The sequence below is a fragment of the Epinephelus fuscoguttatus genome, linkage group LG11 (assembly GCF_011397635.1).
Source record: "Epinephelus fuscoguttatus linkage group LG11, E.fuscoguttatus.final_Chr_v1".
NCBI classification, from domain to species: domain Eukaryota; kingdom Metazoa; phylum Chordata; class Actinopteri; order Perciformes; family Serranidae; genus Epinephelus; species Epinephelus fuscoguttatus.
In genome coordinates, this window is record NC_064762.1 from 1978307 (window position 1) to 1996013 (window position 17707).

Below are 17707 nucleotides of genomic sequence, written 5' to 3' on the forward strand. Positions count from 1 at the left end.
GCAAAGTATATTTACTTAAGTTCAGCTTTGACATCCTTCACATTCACATTTAATGCCTTTACTCCTACTACTCGACTTTTCAAAAGGAAATATTGTACTTTTTACTCCACTGCATTCAACAGATATTTTTATTAATTACATTTCAAAATACATACAAAACACATCTAAAGTCATTTCAGTTTGTTTTATTTCTTAGAAATCTGAAATTGTGGAAGGAATAATTAACCTGTGTGCACTGCAAGTCCGGTAATATGAGCAGTTTTCCTAAATCCAACTTTTTTCCCACCTTATTCTTTTGCATTCGAATGTATAGACACTCATTCCCTTAACATTTTAAAGTTGATTTTAACAGGTTGAAATACTCTTACTTGGCTAAAGCTGACATGGCATCCCAGAGCATCAACAACTAATGCACCCAGGGTACCTTGCATGTCGTATCTTGACATGATGCTTCACTATGTCATTGGAGCGCTGGAACTTTTAGCAAGTCACACCCAGCTGCAGCAACAAGTGTTAGGCGTCAGTTTGTAGCTTCATGTCACCAGCTTCCATTGAAAATGACTTTGGCTTGTTGCTGTGTCGCTTGTAGCGTGAACACAGCATTAAGCAAATGCGAGCTAAGAATTAGCCGCTAACTATGTTAGTACTAGCCTCAACTTAGTGTTCCTTGTGCAACCTCAAATGCTGTGCGAAGTTGGAGGTTGTTGCATCTCCATCTATAATTTTCGTACTGCACATTTTGCTTACTGCGATTTATTTTTTGTTGACCACCAACATGGTCTCATTCCGAAGTTGTCAAATACTGGTGCTTGGGCAGTGACTTCCAGCATCAGGCATTCACATCAGCATGATATGGGGCTGGTTGCAGTTATTGTGTAATAGCGCCTGGCGACATCCGGGGGCAACGCAGAGGGACAAAAACAGAAGATAAGGTGTCAGAAGTCTAGCAGGGCGGGTGGGAGTGGTGGTGGATGGGTCAAGCAACCATGGACTTTCATCTGGGAGGCCAGTGTCGCCTCCCATATGATTCTAAAGCCAAACCCTGTACGTTTGTTGTGGAAGGAAAAAAAAAAAAAAAACTTCAATTTGCAGTGTTGTACCGACTTAGTGCTTTTATTTTGAAAGAGACTGTATGCAAACTGTACATTTCCTGTGAAAACAGAAGTCTATTTTGAAAACAGACAATGCATGTAACAGGCTGAAGTTGACACGGCGTCCCAGAACGTCAACAACCAACACACCCAGGGTACCTTGGACGTCATATGTGGACGTGGAAAGTCCATGACCAAATGTGGACATGTGACGAGGTCGCAGTGAGGATGTGTTTGTATGATATCCTACGAATTAGCGCCCCCATGAATGACCTTACATCCTTAAATTAATACATTAGTTCCTGTGGTTAGGAGAAGAAGCATGGTGAGGACGTGCCTTAAAATGACTCAAAGTTCACATGGTTTCAAACACTCCTGGAGGAAAGTCCTGTGTTTTGTGACCGTCCCAACCTGCCTCCTAACCGCTCTGGACCACTTCCTTCTTTACTCCTGTCAGCACGCTGGTCACGTGATCAGAGCCTTCAGCAATACATATTATACACAAATACTGGCTCATCATTACAAGATATATGTACAAATTTCTGTGCATTACTTTTCATAGTAAAATATACGAAGAGTGCATGAAAACAGCCTGACTCCTGTCTCCTCTACTGTAGACATGACAGTGGCATCGATCTTCTCGCCTAACTCTCAGCAAGAAAGTGATTTCTTAAAGTGTATTTCCCAAAACTATTCTTTTAAGTAAAGGATCTTAATACCTCTGCCACCTCTGCCTCTGCTAGCCAGTTATAACAATTATAAAGGTTTAAATGTGAAATCAAAATTCAGTGTAAAAGCTCCTACCTGCTCCTTCCTATCCCATCCCAGTCTGATTTCATGATCATGTATGTTCACTGTATTGAGCTGTCTGTTGATGTTCAAAACTACTGATTCTGAACTTATCTGATTTTCCGTTGCAGATAAATTTGGCCCCACACATCGATACCCTCTTTTCATGGTGACACAAGCAGGCTGAGTAATCCGATTTACTGTACTCTGAGTAACCGGACAGCAGCCAGTCACTCTCTGCTGAACAAGTCCAGGCACACCTTATCTGACATGAAGTTGACTGAAACACACAATATCTATTGTCATGAACCTGTAAAATGACATCATGTGTTGGAAAATATCACCAGTGCCAGCCTGTCTGCAGTTTGGGGGAAAATGTGAGTGTGTACTTTTAATCTGCTGTACTGCAGTACTCCTCTGATCGGTGAACGTGTGTATATTTGTATTTGCATATGTGCACATGTGTGTGTACACGCATGTAGGAGAGGGTACGTGGAACAATAAGGGCTGTATCAACTTGCATCATGTCCTCACTTGCTTCTCTGCCACCATGAGGAGATGTCACAACAGCCCCTGCCTCCCTCCTCCTCCTCCAACGCCACTGTGAGAACACCTCACCCCCTTGATTCCCAGACGTGGACACACCCAACGTACAGACTCACCAACCAATCATATCACACACATATGCAAATGACACTCAGCACTTGCTTCTTAAAAAAGGTTAACTGTCACTTTTCAAAAGTGTGAATCAAAACACTGACAGAGCTGATCTTGTTTATCGGTCCATCTCTTCTCAGGCTGACGCAGCTCCATGAACTGCATGAAAGCAAAGTCAGGGTTACTTTGTGGGGCGTCAGCCCTACTTCAGGAGTAACTGTACCTAAATATTGTGTGATATTACAATATATACCTCTCTGGGACAGTAGACATGCTCACCCAGCACACCTTCAGTGTAGCCTAAATATAATTCTATATTCCATATGATACTGGATTACCCCATGTGATGTTAAATTACCTATTTTTTTGGAGAAATCCCTGGTCCTGTTCTGGTTAGCTAAAACATTAATAGGCAATCTGAATACACCAAAGTCTCTCCCTATTAGGCACCTCCAGCAGTCTGCATTTACATATATTTGGATTTCTTTTCTTTTAATTTTGTTTATTGGTTTTTATTATTACACATCAGTTCACTGCAGATAACATCATTCAAATCCCATCTCAAAACCCACCTGTTCAAGCTGACTAATGCACTTTAACACTGACTGTGTGTGTTTGTGTGTGTGTGTGTGTGTGTGTGTGTGTGTGTGTGTGTGTGTGTGTGTGTGTGTGTGTGTGTGTGTTTGTGTGTGTGTGTGTGTGTGCCCATTTTGGGTCTCTTGTTCTCTATGTTATTTTATACTATGTACACTGACCTTGGGCGCCTTTTCAAATAAAATGTTTTATTATGATGATTTTATTGTCCAACAAACAAAAAAGCAAAAAAAAAAAAAAAAAAATGAGTGACAGAGGATTAAACTCAAACAAGAGCACTGACATCACAAAATGGAATTAGGAATTGATTTATTTAGCAAGAATTTGCATGTATATGTTTACAGTACCATTTACAGTCAAACATTTTGATGCACTGTAGGCTCAATTTTTGATCAATCAAAAATCTGAGAAACATAGTTTGTGTAGGACAGTCTGAAGATGCTCTGTAGCAAGTTTGGTGTCAACTGAGCAAAAACTGTGGGAGGAGATAGGTTTAAGAAGTTTTACAGTTTTTGAAAAAACAGAGTGATGAACTTGATAATTTTTAATAGGTTTAAATGTACAAAAGTTTCTTCAGTATTGGGGCTACAGCTTGGTGAAAGTGTGAAGTTGTAGCACGTATGGTTGATTTGTTATGAATTTTCAAAGTTTTGAACTTTAGACGCTTGCTGTAGCGCCACCATCAGGACTATTGGCCTGAGTTTACAGCTGAGGATATCTGCCATGAGACTGGACCTTTGTGCAAAGTTTGGTGAGTTTTCACCCATGGGAAGTATGATTTCCTCGGAAGAAGAAGAAGAAAGAATACCTAGGATTACAATAGTGTCCTGTCAGCTTAGCTGCCCGGACCCTAATTAGGCTCCCAGTAAAAACCTCCTGAACATCTGGATTTAAGGTTAACGTAGAAAAAAGATGAGTCCGTCTGAACAGCATCAGAGAAACACTTATTTGTAACATTGTTCAGTGTTTTTAATCAGTTGTAATCACCAGGGCTCTCATTTATAAAACAGTGTGTGGGATCCATACTACAAATGTAAGTACAGACAAAAGACACAAATGGTGTGCGGCAAAAATATTCTACAGTTTCTACAATCAGGATTCCACCTCACCATCTGTATGCCAATTTCCCGTCTCCAAAATGTTCTTAAGCGTGACAAATATACTCCTCCTGAAAAATACTCCTGAATAATCCTAACCTAAAGTTCCTAAAGTTTCAGCTGGTTGCAAAGTGCAGTCCTTATAGCTAGATGCAGCATTTGTATGTGGTCATTTATAAAGCTTTGATACACATGCTTCCACCCTGTATTTCATCCCTTTTAACTCTGACCTCACAAAATCTTGGTACTAACTCACAGAATGTGTTGTTGCTTCACACACTCTTAATTAGAAGACCTTAAACTTGGACACTCTGCCACCCCACACCACAACATGTTCATCCTGTATCTTTACTTCAAGTCATTATATATTGCTATCGCTGTTTTGTATGATTTTCATTACTGTTTTATTTAATATGCATAATGGTTTTTTGTTTACTTATTGATTGTTTTTAATGTCTTGGTTAATGCTCAGCATCACTGAAAATGAAGGTCTCCCTCAGTTGATTTCCTGAGTCTTACGTAAAGGTTTGAATGAATGAATTTAAAGATGCCATCAAATACTGCACGCCGATCCTTTAAAGCTTAGATTCATAGTCAAGAGAGGAACACTGCATTTATTCAGAAGTGTCAGCAGAGCCACAAAGTATGAACCTGAGCCTCTTCAGTTGTATGACATCTCTGAAACTGCAGCCTGGAGGTTTAGGGTTTTTCCAATTTAGAACAAGTGGCCTGTGTGCTAACAACATAAAAACTGTAATCTTGTAATAGCTCCTTTAAGAGGACTGCCTAATATACATTTATTTATACATACATTTGGACTTCAGAGTCTTTCTTTAATCCACAGCCAGTGTGTATCTCACACATGATAATGTTGCTTCGTTGTGTCCTGACCACAGACAGCAGTCGACTCTTTTGATTCAAATCAGAAGGAAGGTGTTAAGATCTGACACTGATCACTCCTGATATCTATACTGGAATGATAATTCGGTCGTTTACCGGTGATCTGCAGGAGAATGGGTCGGCATGTGTGTCCTGCAGAGAGAACAATGTGTTGATAAGATTGCGACACTTAGTGAGTAAACCATCACTCAGACTCTTTCGTCAGATTACGTCTGTTTTTCATCACAGAAGAAAGCTCGCACTTACAATAGACAGGACTCGGTGATTTCACAATAAACAAACAGCACTGATTTGTGTGGTCTTTATTACTCACTCTAACTTTGGACAAGAAGACAGTGTGATGTGCTATTGTGTGAAGTTCTGAGTCATGTGTGTTCTTTTTATGTATAACATTGTATTGTGTCTGTGCCCTGTGATGTTTGGGACACAGGGGACAAGTGCATTTGTCCTTTTTTGGGACAAAATTTAAGACATTTACACCATAAAAAAATGCAGAAAAGGCACAAATTGGTGCATGTAATGTTCCTCCTTTATGACCTGCCAATGGACTAACGCTACAGGTGCAAATAAGCTTAAAGCTATACGATCTGGAACAGTGTGTTGAATAGTGAATTTTATGATAATTTAATATTACACATGGTTTCTTTAAAATAAGATAAAATAAAACGAAATAAAATAAAATAAAATATCTTAAAGTAAAATAAAATAATAAAATAAAATAAATACATTAAATTAAATTAGATTAAATTAAACTTTTATTTTATTTTATGTATTACATACGAAAGTAATGTGTCTATAAGAATAAGACCCGAATGTACGCCTTTAATTTGAAACATCAGCCCCTGTTGCAGCAACTGTACGAGTCACGAGTCTTACTATTATATCTTCCTAGTATGTCATATTTTAACTCATGTGCATCAGTTAAAGCAGTTGTGCACACACTCATTCCTGCTAACCTTTGCACGTGAATAAGTTCTGTTTGTACTGTTACTATCATTATGGATGTATTCTTTTCACACCTATGTTAACATTAGTACTTCTATAAACACTGCAGGCTCGTGCAGCATAGTATAGCGTCTGTGCATGTGTGTTGTTTTTTTGGGCATGGATGGATTACTGAATGGGACTCCCAGTCACAGGTTCAGGGGCCCTTCGACCTTCATCTGCAAAATGTCACTTGAAGAGCCAAGTGCCGACCAGGAAAACGACTAGAAAGAGAAACAAAACAGCTGCCAAGAGACACAAAGAGACACTGACGATTGAAAAGGGAGCAAAAAGACAAAAAAGAGACAGAAAATGACTACAGTGGTAAATGGACCTGCACTTGTTTTGCACCTCTCTAGTCTACTGACTGCTCAAAGCGCTTTTACACTACAAGTCACATTCACATACTGGTGACTGAGGCTACTGTAAAAGGTGCCACATGCACAGATAGTTTGGTTTGTTTGGAGTGGTGTGAGCGCTAATTCAAACGCAGGTGCAGACCAAACAAGCGAACCCTGGTCTCGGTTCACTTGTAAGAGAACCCTGGTGTGGTTCGCTTACAGTGGAAAATGCAAACGGACTATCCAGCGAAGCAAAGAGAGGAGGTGACGTAGAGCGCAGTGCATTTTGGTGTTTTTGTGGTGACCAAGTCGGCTGAAGGGGATGGATTTCCGTTCCGAACCGGGTGGTCTTCTTCCTCATGCCTTTTTTCTTCCTGGTCAGTGGTCGTTTCGAGCAATACCGCCCCCAAACAAGCAGCTGTTGTAACTGCGTGACGTTGTCCAGGTGGTTTGGTCCACTTTAAAAAGTGCAGTGTGAAAGTGAACCGAACCAAATGAAGGTGTGAAATATTTCGGCATTCCCCGCCCAATCGAACCGATTTCCCTGGACTGTCCTGGTGTGAATGCGCCCTCACACACCGATGGAACAGCCATCAGGAGCAGTTTGGGGTTTAGTATCTTGCCCCAGATATTTCAACATGCGGACTGGAGGAGCCGGGAGATCAAGAAGCTGATCTTCCGATGGGTGGACACCCTACTCTACCTCCTGAGCCACAGCTGCCCCCTTACAAAGAGATTCAAAATGACTATGAAGAAACTCAAACTGACCACAAAGAGACACAAAACGACTACAAAGAGATGTGACACTACCGTAAAGAGATGCAATACAACTACAAAAAGACGACCATAGAACAACCACAGACACAAAACCACACAGAGATACGTAACCACTACAAAAAGATGCAAAACAGCAAAGAAAAAGAGGCGAAACAATTATTAGCTCTGTGTCTTGCTTCTATGTAGAAGAGGTAGTGAGGCCTTTTGCATGTCTATGCCCAAGGGTGCTTTGTCTAATAAGCCGCCCATGCACTTGAGATCAGTGTGAAATTGGTGAAAGCACCTGAAAACAGTATAAACCACACACCAGTGTTCTCCTTTCACACCACAGAGCACAACATTTCACGTCTGAGCAGTGCAGAGCTGCTGCTGTCCTGGACGTCTCCGGGTCGTCGGTGACATATTGAGCCCAGCGACAGGCCTGTTTGAAGTGCTAATCAGCTCGTCGTTCACACACTGTGAAATGCCCTCTTCAGTTGCTTCATCTGAAAAGCTGCATGCACTTCAGCTGTGCACGACTTTGATCATGTGCGGCCATTGACGGTCACTCTGAAGTCGTTAGGTCCCCTGATGACTGCAGATAAACACAAAGGCAAACGCTGACAACATGCTGCAGAGAGAAGTGTCTCTGATAAAGCCTCGTGTGGTTTATAACCTTGGAAATGACATTAAAGTGTCCTGCAAAAGGAGCTTGATTTGTTGTGAGTGTGTTTGCATATTAACGTCCCTGTGTGTTACTCAACTACATGAATGACGAACGCAGCAGATTCACGGAGGCGCTAAAGCTGTTGACTGTGGGACAGAAATAATCGTTGTTGCCTCCAGGCACAGTCGCTGTCAGGAACTGGGACAATTCTCACTGGCTTTGCTCGCCACCGAAACTGACAGTTTATGTTTTGACAGAAATAATGGGAGGTTTTTTCTTTCTTTCAATCAACAGACTCGTACAGTTAATGTGACTGACAGGTCGGCTTTTGTAATGCAGATAAGCAATATAAGTGAATAACATGAGCAACAGGGAAATATCAAAAAACTATTTTAGTGCCACAACATGTTGAGTTATTGATCAATAAATGGGAAAATGATCACAATTTTAATGCTTATTTTTTGTCATTCTTGCTCTCAGTCTTAATTTTGAACTCTAGTGCCCACTCATGATGTCACACACACCAGTCGCTGATTCCCAGAAACACACACTCAGTCAGTAAAAAGGGAAGCACACAACAATAACAACAACACAAATCTGAACAGAGTGTTTTTTTTCGTCTGTGTGAAAGCGACTCTGCGAGCCGTGCCAAGTCTTCCCCAGAGCATAACTGTTCAAACTGTCAATTTGGGTGACCGTGGAGCAGCAGCAGTGAGCCAATGGGCTTTGTCCTCGGCCAGGCAGACCTGTCGGTGCACCTGCTGATTCCCAGGCCTCCTTGCCAAACTTCCACTGCAGTGAAACCTCAGCGTGAGTGAAACTGGCCCCGAGCCAGAGGAAGAGCCTGTTGACTGCTCCTGACACAATCACTAAAAGCAGGGGATCCTGGGAGGAGGACCAGCCCTGTGTGGAGATGAGAAAACATAAGATGACTAACCATGAGAAGCGAAAGAAAGGAGGAGGAACAGCTCACTGAACTCATGGGAACCTAAAACCTGTCCGACGTGGCCTTTTCGATTGCTCAATGAGTGTCTGCGCAACCTGTACATGTGTGTGTCTGTGTTTGCATCACGTCGTCTGAGTGTATAACCACATGCATTTAAGACAGGACGTTTTGTAATACCTGATGTGTGTTTTGGATTTATGTGAAGGACCTTGCAGAGCATCTGTGTTTTTCCTTTGAGCGAAAGACAGAGTTTCAGTGGAGAAGAGTCGTAAATAACAGCCTCCCAAACGAGTCTCACAGCCTGCTTTGACCCGAAGCTGCTACCTGCCCATATATTAATAACCATAATGCTCCTGACCTTCAGCTGCCCTCACACAAAGCAGAACATCCCTTACATTTCACAGACAAGCACAATGTCTGTCTATACATTCTGTTAATGCAACTTTGGATGTTTTTTTGTCATTTTTTACCATCATTTCTCTCATCAAATAAACTGCTGAGATTTGCTGCAATAAAGAAACACAAGTAGTCATTGAATGATCAGACATGTTGCGAACAAGCGAGCAGTTTAGGGGAACCCACTTTCTTTTGCAGGTCAGATGAAGAAATGGGCACATCTGAGTTGTTGGCAGTAACCTTCCTTGCATGGAAAACTACGCTAAGTAGTGTCAGTCAAGGTTGAACCAGGAAGTCCTCTGTTAACTGTGATGGATGTCTTGATTTGTTATTTTTACTACCTGCCTGTCTTCTCCCTCAAATAAGTGTGCCTAACATGGAGTTTGTGTAAAACACTGATTTGTGTTTCAGCAGTTAACCTGGTGAGTACAATGTGATTATAAACGATAGAGAAAAAAATAACTACAAAACAAAGTCCCCAAAACATCCTCTTGAATAGTGTCTCCATTCCCTGCAGATGATGTTTCGTGCTACCCGCCTGGTTGGGTTTAAAGCATTAGTTTGGAGTTCATTGAGGGTTAGGCGTCCTGGAAATGATCGGCTGTGGTTAGGGTTAGGGTGGGGTGAGGTGAAGTATCGTAGAAGTCATGAGTGCAGATCTGATGACAAGTTTGGGGGGGACACAATCAGTTGTGCAGATCATGCCCACAGAGCGCTTGAGACTGCCAGCATATTTCAGGGTTTCATAGAGGCCATGGTAGAAGATGACTTGTTGGGGTTAAGGCTGAGGTTAGAGTCATGTTACCATACAGGGAAACCAAAGGACCAGCAGACTTTGACACAGCACCTCATTTTTCTCTGCATTACCTGTTTAGCTTTTTTAAAAAGATGATATGATCATGCTAGAAATTTGCGCTTATGTACGCATTTCGCAGATACAGAGAAAGATTAGCCCTCATCTGAAGGAATCTATCTGGTTAACTGATAATTGTAAGTCCAAATTCAGTCCTCTTTTAACTCTGTTTGGGTCTCCACCAAGTCCTGAAGGAAATATCTGGATATATATCTGGTACTTTAGCTGCTAAATTCTCTGCTATGTTGACTAGCTAGCTGCGAACTTTGTCAGTCATTTGATGCTGGACACGTAGCATACAGAGGCCTAGTCCACACGTAAGCAACGCTGCTATGTGTTAAAACATCTTCTTCCTATGCCTTTTGGCCTTTTCTTCCACTTTAGGTAACTGAAAACAGATCATTTGTAAAACTCTACCCAGGGTGAAGATTTTCAGTTACAGTGCTCAGTGTTCAGTGTTGATGTGCAAACAGGGAAACAGAGTGTTTGGCTTGTAACGCAAGCATGTGTGCTGTCATCTCCTGGTGGGGCACAAATGAGGCAACATTTTGTGCAATGGCTGACGTGGCCGAAAATTTCGTTCTGGCTCTAATTTTGCCAACAGGACTTTTTACACGTTTACACATAAATGTTAAGTTACTCTTTCACTATTGTGAGGAACAGAGGCGTCCAAAGGCAGCATAGGTTGGTTGCATTGGTTACTGTAGGAGCCAGAATGTTGTTTATTATTTGTTCTTTTGGTCACTTTTACTTGCGGCAGTAATTGGCACAGGTGTGGGTGTGGCTTCACATTATTTTACCTGTTCATTTACTGGTGTTGCAGCTTTTAGACAAAGTGTTTTTGGCTGTCTTTGGCTCTTTTTGTTTAATAATTCATCATAAAACACATCTCTGGACTTCAGCATGGACTTAACTGAAGGAGTCACAGTTAGGAGCCTGCTCAGCCTCTCAGCGGCTTTTTTCATTGACAGTAGTCGCTACCCTGAGCTTTAGGCAAGAAGAGTGAGATCGGTTAGGGTTAGGTAAATTAGGGCAGATCATTCTTTCCATATCTGGTTTGGCGTGCTCTGGACAGCACTTCAGTTGTGTTTTCACACCTCCATTTGGACTGAGGTTTTTTAATAACAGCGCTTGTGTGGATGGTATTTTATCTAAGAACAGAGGAGGGGGAAAACAGTTTTCAAAATTAATCATATACATGTGGACCAGGCCTGGAAACTGATAGAAGCCGTTAAATATTCCAGAAAGTCTAAAGCTGTGAGGACGCTGGTATGCAACCTCTGTGACCTCGCAGGATTGATGTTGGAGCATCTCTGACTGAAGTTGGCGCTATGATGAAGTGTCTGGAAGCTTTGTTAACCCTGGTTACTCTCCTCCTTATATACATATAAGAATATGTATATATGTGTTCATCTCTATGAGTGACCCCTTTCACATTATAAAGTCATCTGATCCACTGTCGAGATAAAAAAATATTTATTAGAGCAGCTTTAAATACACTTTGTGAATCAGGCTTTCCAAACCATCATGGCTGACACCAACTGGTCCCTGAGGGTCAAATCAAAGTTCGTCAGGGGTCCACGTGGGTCAGCGGTGTCAGATAACAAAACACCAGCTGACCTCTCCAATACGGGGTCATTAGGCAGAGATGAAGGATGTCCCACTTGAACCCGCTGATAATAGCCGTTTAAACAGAGCCCTGACACATAACTGCATGAAGGACGGCACACTGAGTAATGGCAAACAGATTGCTGATGTATTGGGGTGAGTGAGTGTGTGTGTGTGTGTGTGTGTGTTTGATCCTCTCGCTCATCTGTGACTCATCCACCCTGCTTTGAACAAATGCACTGCAGAGCTGTCAGGCCCAAAAGTGTTTTGTAACCGTACTCTGCTTTGTCTTCATGTCTCTCTGTCGTGTTCACTTCAGTTTGTGGAACAAAGACTTTCTCTGTTCATTTAAAAATAAGCATAATACCTGCAGTTTATTGTCATTTTACCTCTCAGACTGATGTCCATGTCGTCATGGTTCATAAACAACACGCCCAATCTGTTGTTGTGATAAACCAGCATGCTGCTACTGTTTATTTCCAATCAGCGAATCTGACTCAATCACACTCCCCCACGTCTTGAGAAAGGCAGAATGAAACCATCAGTCTCAGCATGGCGCCGCCAAACCTCATCAGCACTCATGTGGATTGCATTAGAATCAGTGGGGCTGACGCACAGCTGGAGGCCAGAGGTTGCTTATGCACTGAGAGATGGTTCAGGAAAAGTACCTGGAGTGGTGAGAGGGATTATTCAGACTCCCTGTGGAGAACAATGCTCCCTGCTTTTTACCACTTTTGGCAACTCCTCCCTGAATGTAAATCAGTTGCTATCAGGCTCGATAAGTGATCAGTTGTGAATTGCTCGGTTCTAAAAATACACGTAACACAGGAGCTGTAATTTGCACTTCATTTATTTGCATCGTATCACTCCCACGTGTAAAAAAGACACACAGGTTAGAGAAGGAGATGGTAACAGTGATACAATTGTGGAATACATCAATGCAATTAAAATCCATGTCTGATCTGATGTTTCACATTAACATGACCTGTTTTAACAAACAGAATAGCATTTACATTAAGCTGACTTCCACAAGAAGTATAGTAAAGCCCTGCCTCTGCTCACTCATATATTCACCAGATACTGCCACACTGGAGTCTTTAGCACATACATCACAGACACAAGGCTTTTTTAAAAAGTGTATTACCTCACACTTTCTAGCAGAGGCTGTTAGGCGTCCTCTGACTGTACACACTCTGCTGAGGAGATAAGGAGTGTATTGAGCATGTAAACAAAGAGGAGTGGATTAAAAAAGCCAGGCTGGTGGTGGGAGGATCTGCAGGGTGGAAGTCAAGACTCCTGCAGTGTTTGCTTTTACAGATGCAGATTGACGGGGGACAAAAAGCAGCCTTTCACCTCCGACCAGAGGATGTTCAAACTGAGCCAATCCCAGAATTAACAAAGGTTTCCAGATTTGTCACAAACAAACCGTCCCGCAGTGTTGCTCCTTGAGATTGTCAGCTGATTAACTCGCAGGCTTGAAAAGCCAAACCAGCCAGGGGAGCTTTCACACACAGGTAAGAATGTAGCAGCTCGCACTGCGACCTGAAGTCGCAGCTGCCACATATAAATAGAGCTGGTGTGGCCAGATAGTGAGAGCACAACAGAGAAGTGGCTGACGCCCATCTGCACAAACACAGCCCCGGACACTTTCTGTTTCTGTCCCTCGCTCACATTACAGGCTGCAGCTGCCAGCAAAGCACGCCATGCAAATTAAGGACATTTACATGAAGGCCTGTCGCTTCTCTCTGCGGCTGTGTGTTGATATGTTCCTGTGAAGTCTCAATTCACTGCCTTCTCTCAAGTGAGGCATGCACACTGAAGCTTTGATATCTAATATGTCAGATATGCTGCCCTGAGTGTGCAGGTGTGTGAAACCAGCCCCACAATCCTCTCTGCTGTCTCCACAGATGTTAGCTCCCAACGCTAACTGTGCTCACGCCTTGTTTTCCCTTGCACCATTCAGCATCCCCGAGTAAAACAAGCCAAAGGATGCTAAACTGCCACAGATCAGAGCTGCGACAACAAGCGTGATTAAATGATTTCAATAAATTAAAGTTTTTGTCCACAGTTTCTGAGTTCAGATGAAGCAGAAGAACTTCTTCCAGCTGCACCTGGAGAACGCTTTCGTGCGCCTGTCAGAGAACCTCCTCTTCTTGGTTTTGCGGGTTTTGTTCTTAATGGCGGCAAAGATGGCCGCGTCAAACGCCTCCTTCAAGTTCTTTTGCGTGAGCGAAGAGCACTCAATGTAGTCCGTGGCCCTGATCTTGTCCGCCATGCTCCGGGCCCGGGAGCTCGGAATGGGCTTGACGTTAGAGCGGTCCAGGTTGATGAGCACGTTCACGTCTAGCAAGAGGTCCGACTGAGTGCCGACGAGGACGATGGGCGAGGACGGGTTGTACGCCCGGATCTCCGGGACCCACTTCTTGGTGATGTTGTGGAAGGAGGTGGGGTTGACCATGCTGAAGCACAGGAGGAAGACGTCCGTGTGGGCGTAGGACAGAGCTCTGAATTCATCGAATTCCTCCTGGATGGAAGATGGAGACAGAGAACGTGTTAGTGTCAATCGAACTATGTGAGTGAAAGACAGTGACTCACTGGGGAAAGATTAACACTCATGGTGAAATCCTGTTACTGAGTCACGTACGGGCTGAAGCAACAACGTTTCTACCTTCATAGTGAGGGGATTTGATATTAGAGCTGAGCAGTATATCAATATTATACGTATTCCTTGACGTAAGACGAGACATCACCTTTGATTCTGGCTGTCATTATAAGGTAAGTGTTGTCTTTTCCTGGTTTGAAGGGCTGCATTACAGTGAAGTGATGTCATTTTCTAAACTTACCTGACTGTTCTAGCTGTTCCATCATTTGCCTTTACCCATTTTTTCACTATACTCACATCACTAATGATTATTTATCAAAAATCTCATGTGTTAACATTTTGTGAAGACACCAATAGCCAACCCTACAACATGGCTGCAGTATCTTTATCAAGATATTTGATTTACTCCATATTGCCCAGCAGCCCTATTTCACATACAACCCTGATTCCAGAAAAGTTGGAATGCTGTGTTACATGAAAATTAAAACAGAACAGAATGATTTGCAAACCCCTTTTCACCTATATTCAACTGAATACACTACAAAGACGAGATAACCAGTCCAAAAAGGTTGGGTCAGGGGCATGTTTGACACCACCTCTTCCTTTAACAACACTCAGTAAGTGTTCGGGATCTGAGGACATTTCTGAAAGTGAATTTTTTTTCTCAGAATTCGCAGGAAGCGCCCCTCCAAATCCCCAAACTTTAAGAGTGTCTGCGTGGAAGAATGGGCCAAAATCCTGTCTGACCACTGTGAGGGATTAGTCTCTTCAAACGGGAAGCAACAGGAAGCTTTTTCCCCGTTAAAGGGTTTTTTGGGGAGTTTTTCCTGATCAGCTGTGAGGGTCATAAGGACAGAGGGATGTCGTATGCTGTAAAGCCCTGTGAGGCAAACTGTGATTTGTGATATTGGGCTTTATAAATAAAATTGATTGATTGATTGATTAAAGCTGCCATTACTGAGAAATGCTTCTCCAAGTACTGAATAAGTTCCAGTTAGAGTGGTCAATACTCTTTTCCTGAGTTATTCCAGTTTATTACACAAAGTCTGGTCTAAATTTCATGTAGTAAAATGAATTCTTATTTTCCCCACTTTGCAAATGTTTGCATTCTGTTTTTATTCACATTTAACACAAACATGTTTGGAACTGGGGTTGTATTTGATATATATGTTGTCACTTGACACAATGAACTCAGTGTCACAAAACAGTTCAGACTTTAAGACCGTGAATTCAACACTTAAAAACACCCTGTAACTATAACAGGGAGGCATGTGTCTACATTTCTTGTAGGGAGATGAAATAATCTCACCTGTCCAGCAGTGTCCACCAGCTGCACTTTGACTGGAGATCCTTCTACTTGGACCTGACCTGTTGGAGATCAGTAACATGGATCAGTCAGTATCACTTCAGTTCACTTTACATATTAAACACTCATACATGGTGCATAACATGCATGCACACATGAAAATGTACATACATAGGCAGTGTGTTTAAAGTTAAGCCCTTCAGCATATGTGTCACACCTCCTGAGCCACAGCAAACACACCAGCATTTAAGTAAATATATGACTTAGACGTAATAAAACTAGCAGCTTCTTATGATTAAATACTCATCTTAATGATCATCTGAGAAACGTAAATAATAAACGTTGAGGTCACTCACCAGAGAAGACATCAAATCCAGTCTGCTGGTACTCTGTCGGGTATCCGTTGGAGGTGTAGCTGATGATCATACTGGTCTTCCCGACGGCTCCGTCCCCGACCAGCATACAGCTGATGACCCCGGGCTCCAGCTCATCCTCCCGGGTCAGCCCGCAAGCAGAGGGCACTCGGGACTCGTGATAGAAGTAATCCATGTGAGGTGGCATGTCGAGCCGCGCATTAACCTGGTGAAGGCAGATTCTCCTCCTCACTGATCTCTGTGATACTGAGAGTCAGCTCCGTGTGTGTGTGTGTGTGTGTGTGTCAGTGACACACCGCCTCACAGGCTGCAGATCCTGTTCTGACTGACTGAGGAGCATCATGTGCAGGTTTGTAGAGGAAGTTTGCGCTCAGACAGGTTGTGATTTGCATAGACACGCCCACCGAGAGAGAGAGAGAGAGAGAGAGAGAGAGAGAGAGAGAGAGACACACACACACACACACACACACACACTAACAATACATAAAAATAAAAGCCAGAGTTGATCTCCTTACACCTCACAGTCTGATTTTCATTTATCACAGTATTACATTTTTTGTTTGTTTCCACATACAAACACATGAACCATGTATAGGTAAACATATATAAGACATATGAGCCATGTATGTGTACATGTATGTCTATATATGTTCTGTACATATATATATATATGTTTAATTCAAATAGCTTTGTTGGCATGAACAAAGATGTGTTGATGCCAAAGCATTTCATTAAAAAAATTAAATAAACAAAAATAAAACAAAATAGATGAAATTAAATTAATATGAGTAACTAATAAATAAATATAAGTAAAAATAAAATAATTCATATTTTACATGTTACATACATGATATATAGGCTACATATTTAATACATAGGTGTTGCATACAGGTTCCATACTGTACTGCTGATTATACAATATAATATATTATGTAGTACACTGCTTTTTTAAAATATATTTCTCTATTTTGCTCAATGAATTAATTTCCTGTTTTGCTCCGTTGACTATTGTCCTTTGTGTAATCAATTGTAAATTTTCATCACTGCCTTTTAATTGTATTTGTGCTTTGGCAACACAAGTTAAGTGTCATGCTAATAAAGCCTGTTGAACTGAACTGAAATTGAACTGAGTGACTGTCAGTGCTGCAGAAATATTATAGTAAAAAAACTTTATAGTAAAAGTCCTGCATTCAAAATCTTAAGTAAGTAAAAAGTAAAAAAGTATTACCAACAAAACAGAAACATTAAGGACAAAAAGTTAAAGTACTCATCATGCAGAATGACCCATGTCAGAATATTATATATGGTGTTATGTTACTGAATTATAATTATTTGTTGATGAATTCATGTGAACATCGCTCTAATTTTGCAGATTGTAAAGGTGGGACTAGTGTTTTTGTTTTTTACTATGGTCCATATAGTATTGGATAGCTTGTGAATTTCACCAAAGTTTTCGATGTATCCATATAATACATCATAGTATATCTGTTGAATATTAATCATCTGAATCTGAATCTGCAAAGTATCTAACATCATAAAATAAATGTAGTGGAGTAAAAAAGGTCAGTTTAGGACTAGATCTCACAGTCGCTTGATGCACATACTTGAGACTGTGAGTGGGAGTAATAGTGCCATCTGGGGGTTTCTGAGTGGGAGCCAACGGGTTGTGGTTAGATGGATAGAAAAGTGGGAAAAAGCATTAAGAAGGCCAAATGTAGATGCTTCCAAAATGTAGTAGAGCAGACG

The 17707-nt window shown here is 41.7% G+C and overlaps 1 protein-coding gene across 1 annotated transcript; it reads right to left on the reverse strand.

The window, feature by feature from the left end:
- Window positions 1-12511: 12511 nt before the first annotated feature.
- Window positions 12512-16281, reverse strand: rhov (ras homolog family member V). Its single transcript, XM_049590539.1, has 3 exons — window positions 15944-16281; window positions 15591-15649; window positions 12512-14203 (listed from the first exon to the last, which is right to left on the reverse strand). The coding sequence occupies exons 1-3, from the start codon at window positions 16146-16148 to the stop codon at window positions 13757-13759; spliced, it is 711 nt and encodes a 236-aa protein (XP_049446496.1). The 5' UTR covers window positions 16149-16281; the 3' UTR covers window positions 12512-13756.
- Between the last annotated feature and the right edge of the window lie 1426 nt (window positions 16282-17707).

What these genes read in the sequence shown, in the direction of transcription:
- rhov (XM_049590539.1), bottom strand. Translation starts at nt 16,148, where the DNA reads ATGCCACCTCACATGGATTACTTCTATCACGAGTCCCGAGTGCCCTCT. An exon ending in TGGATTTGATGTCTTCTCTG is followed by an intron (nt 15,650 to 15,943) that starts GTGAGTGACCTC and finishes GATCTCCAACAG; the next exon opens with GTCAGGTCCAAGTAGAAGGA. An exon ending in TGGTGGACACTGCTGGACAG is followed by an intron (nt 14,204 to 15,590) that starts GTGAGATTATTT and finishes TCTTCCATCCAG; the next exon opens with GAGGAATTCGATGAATTCAG.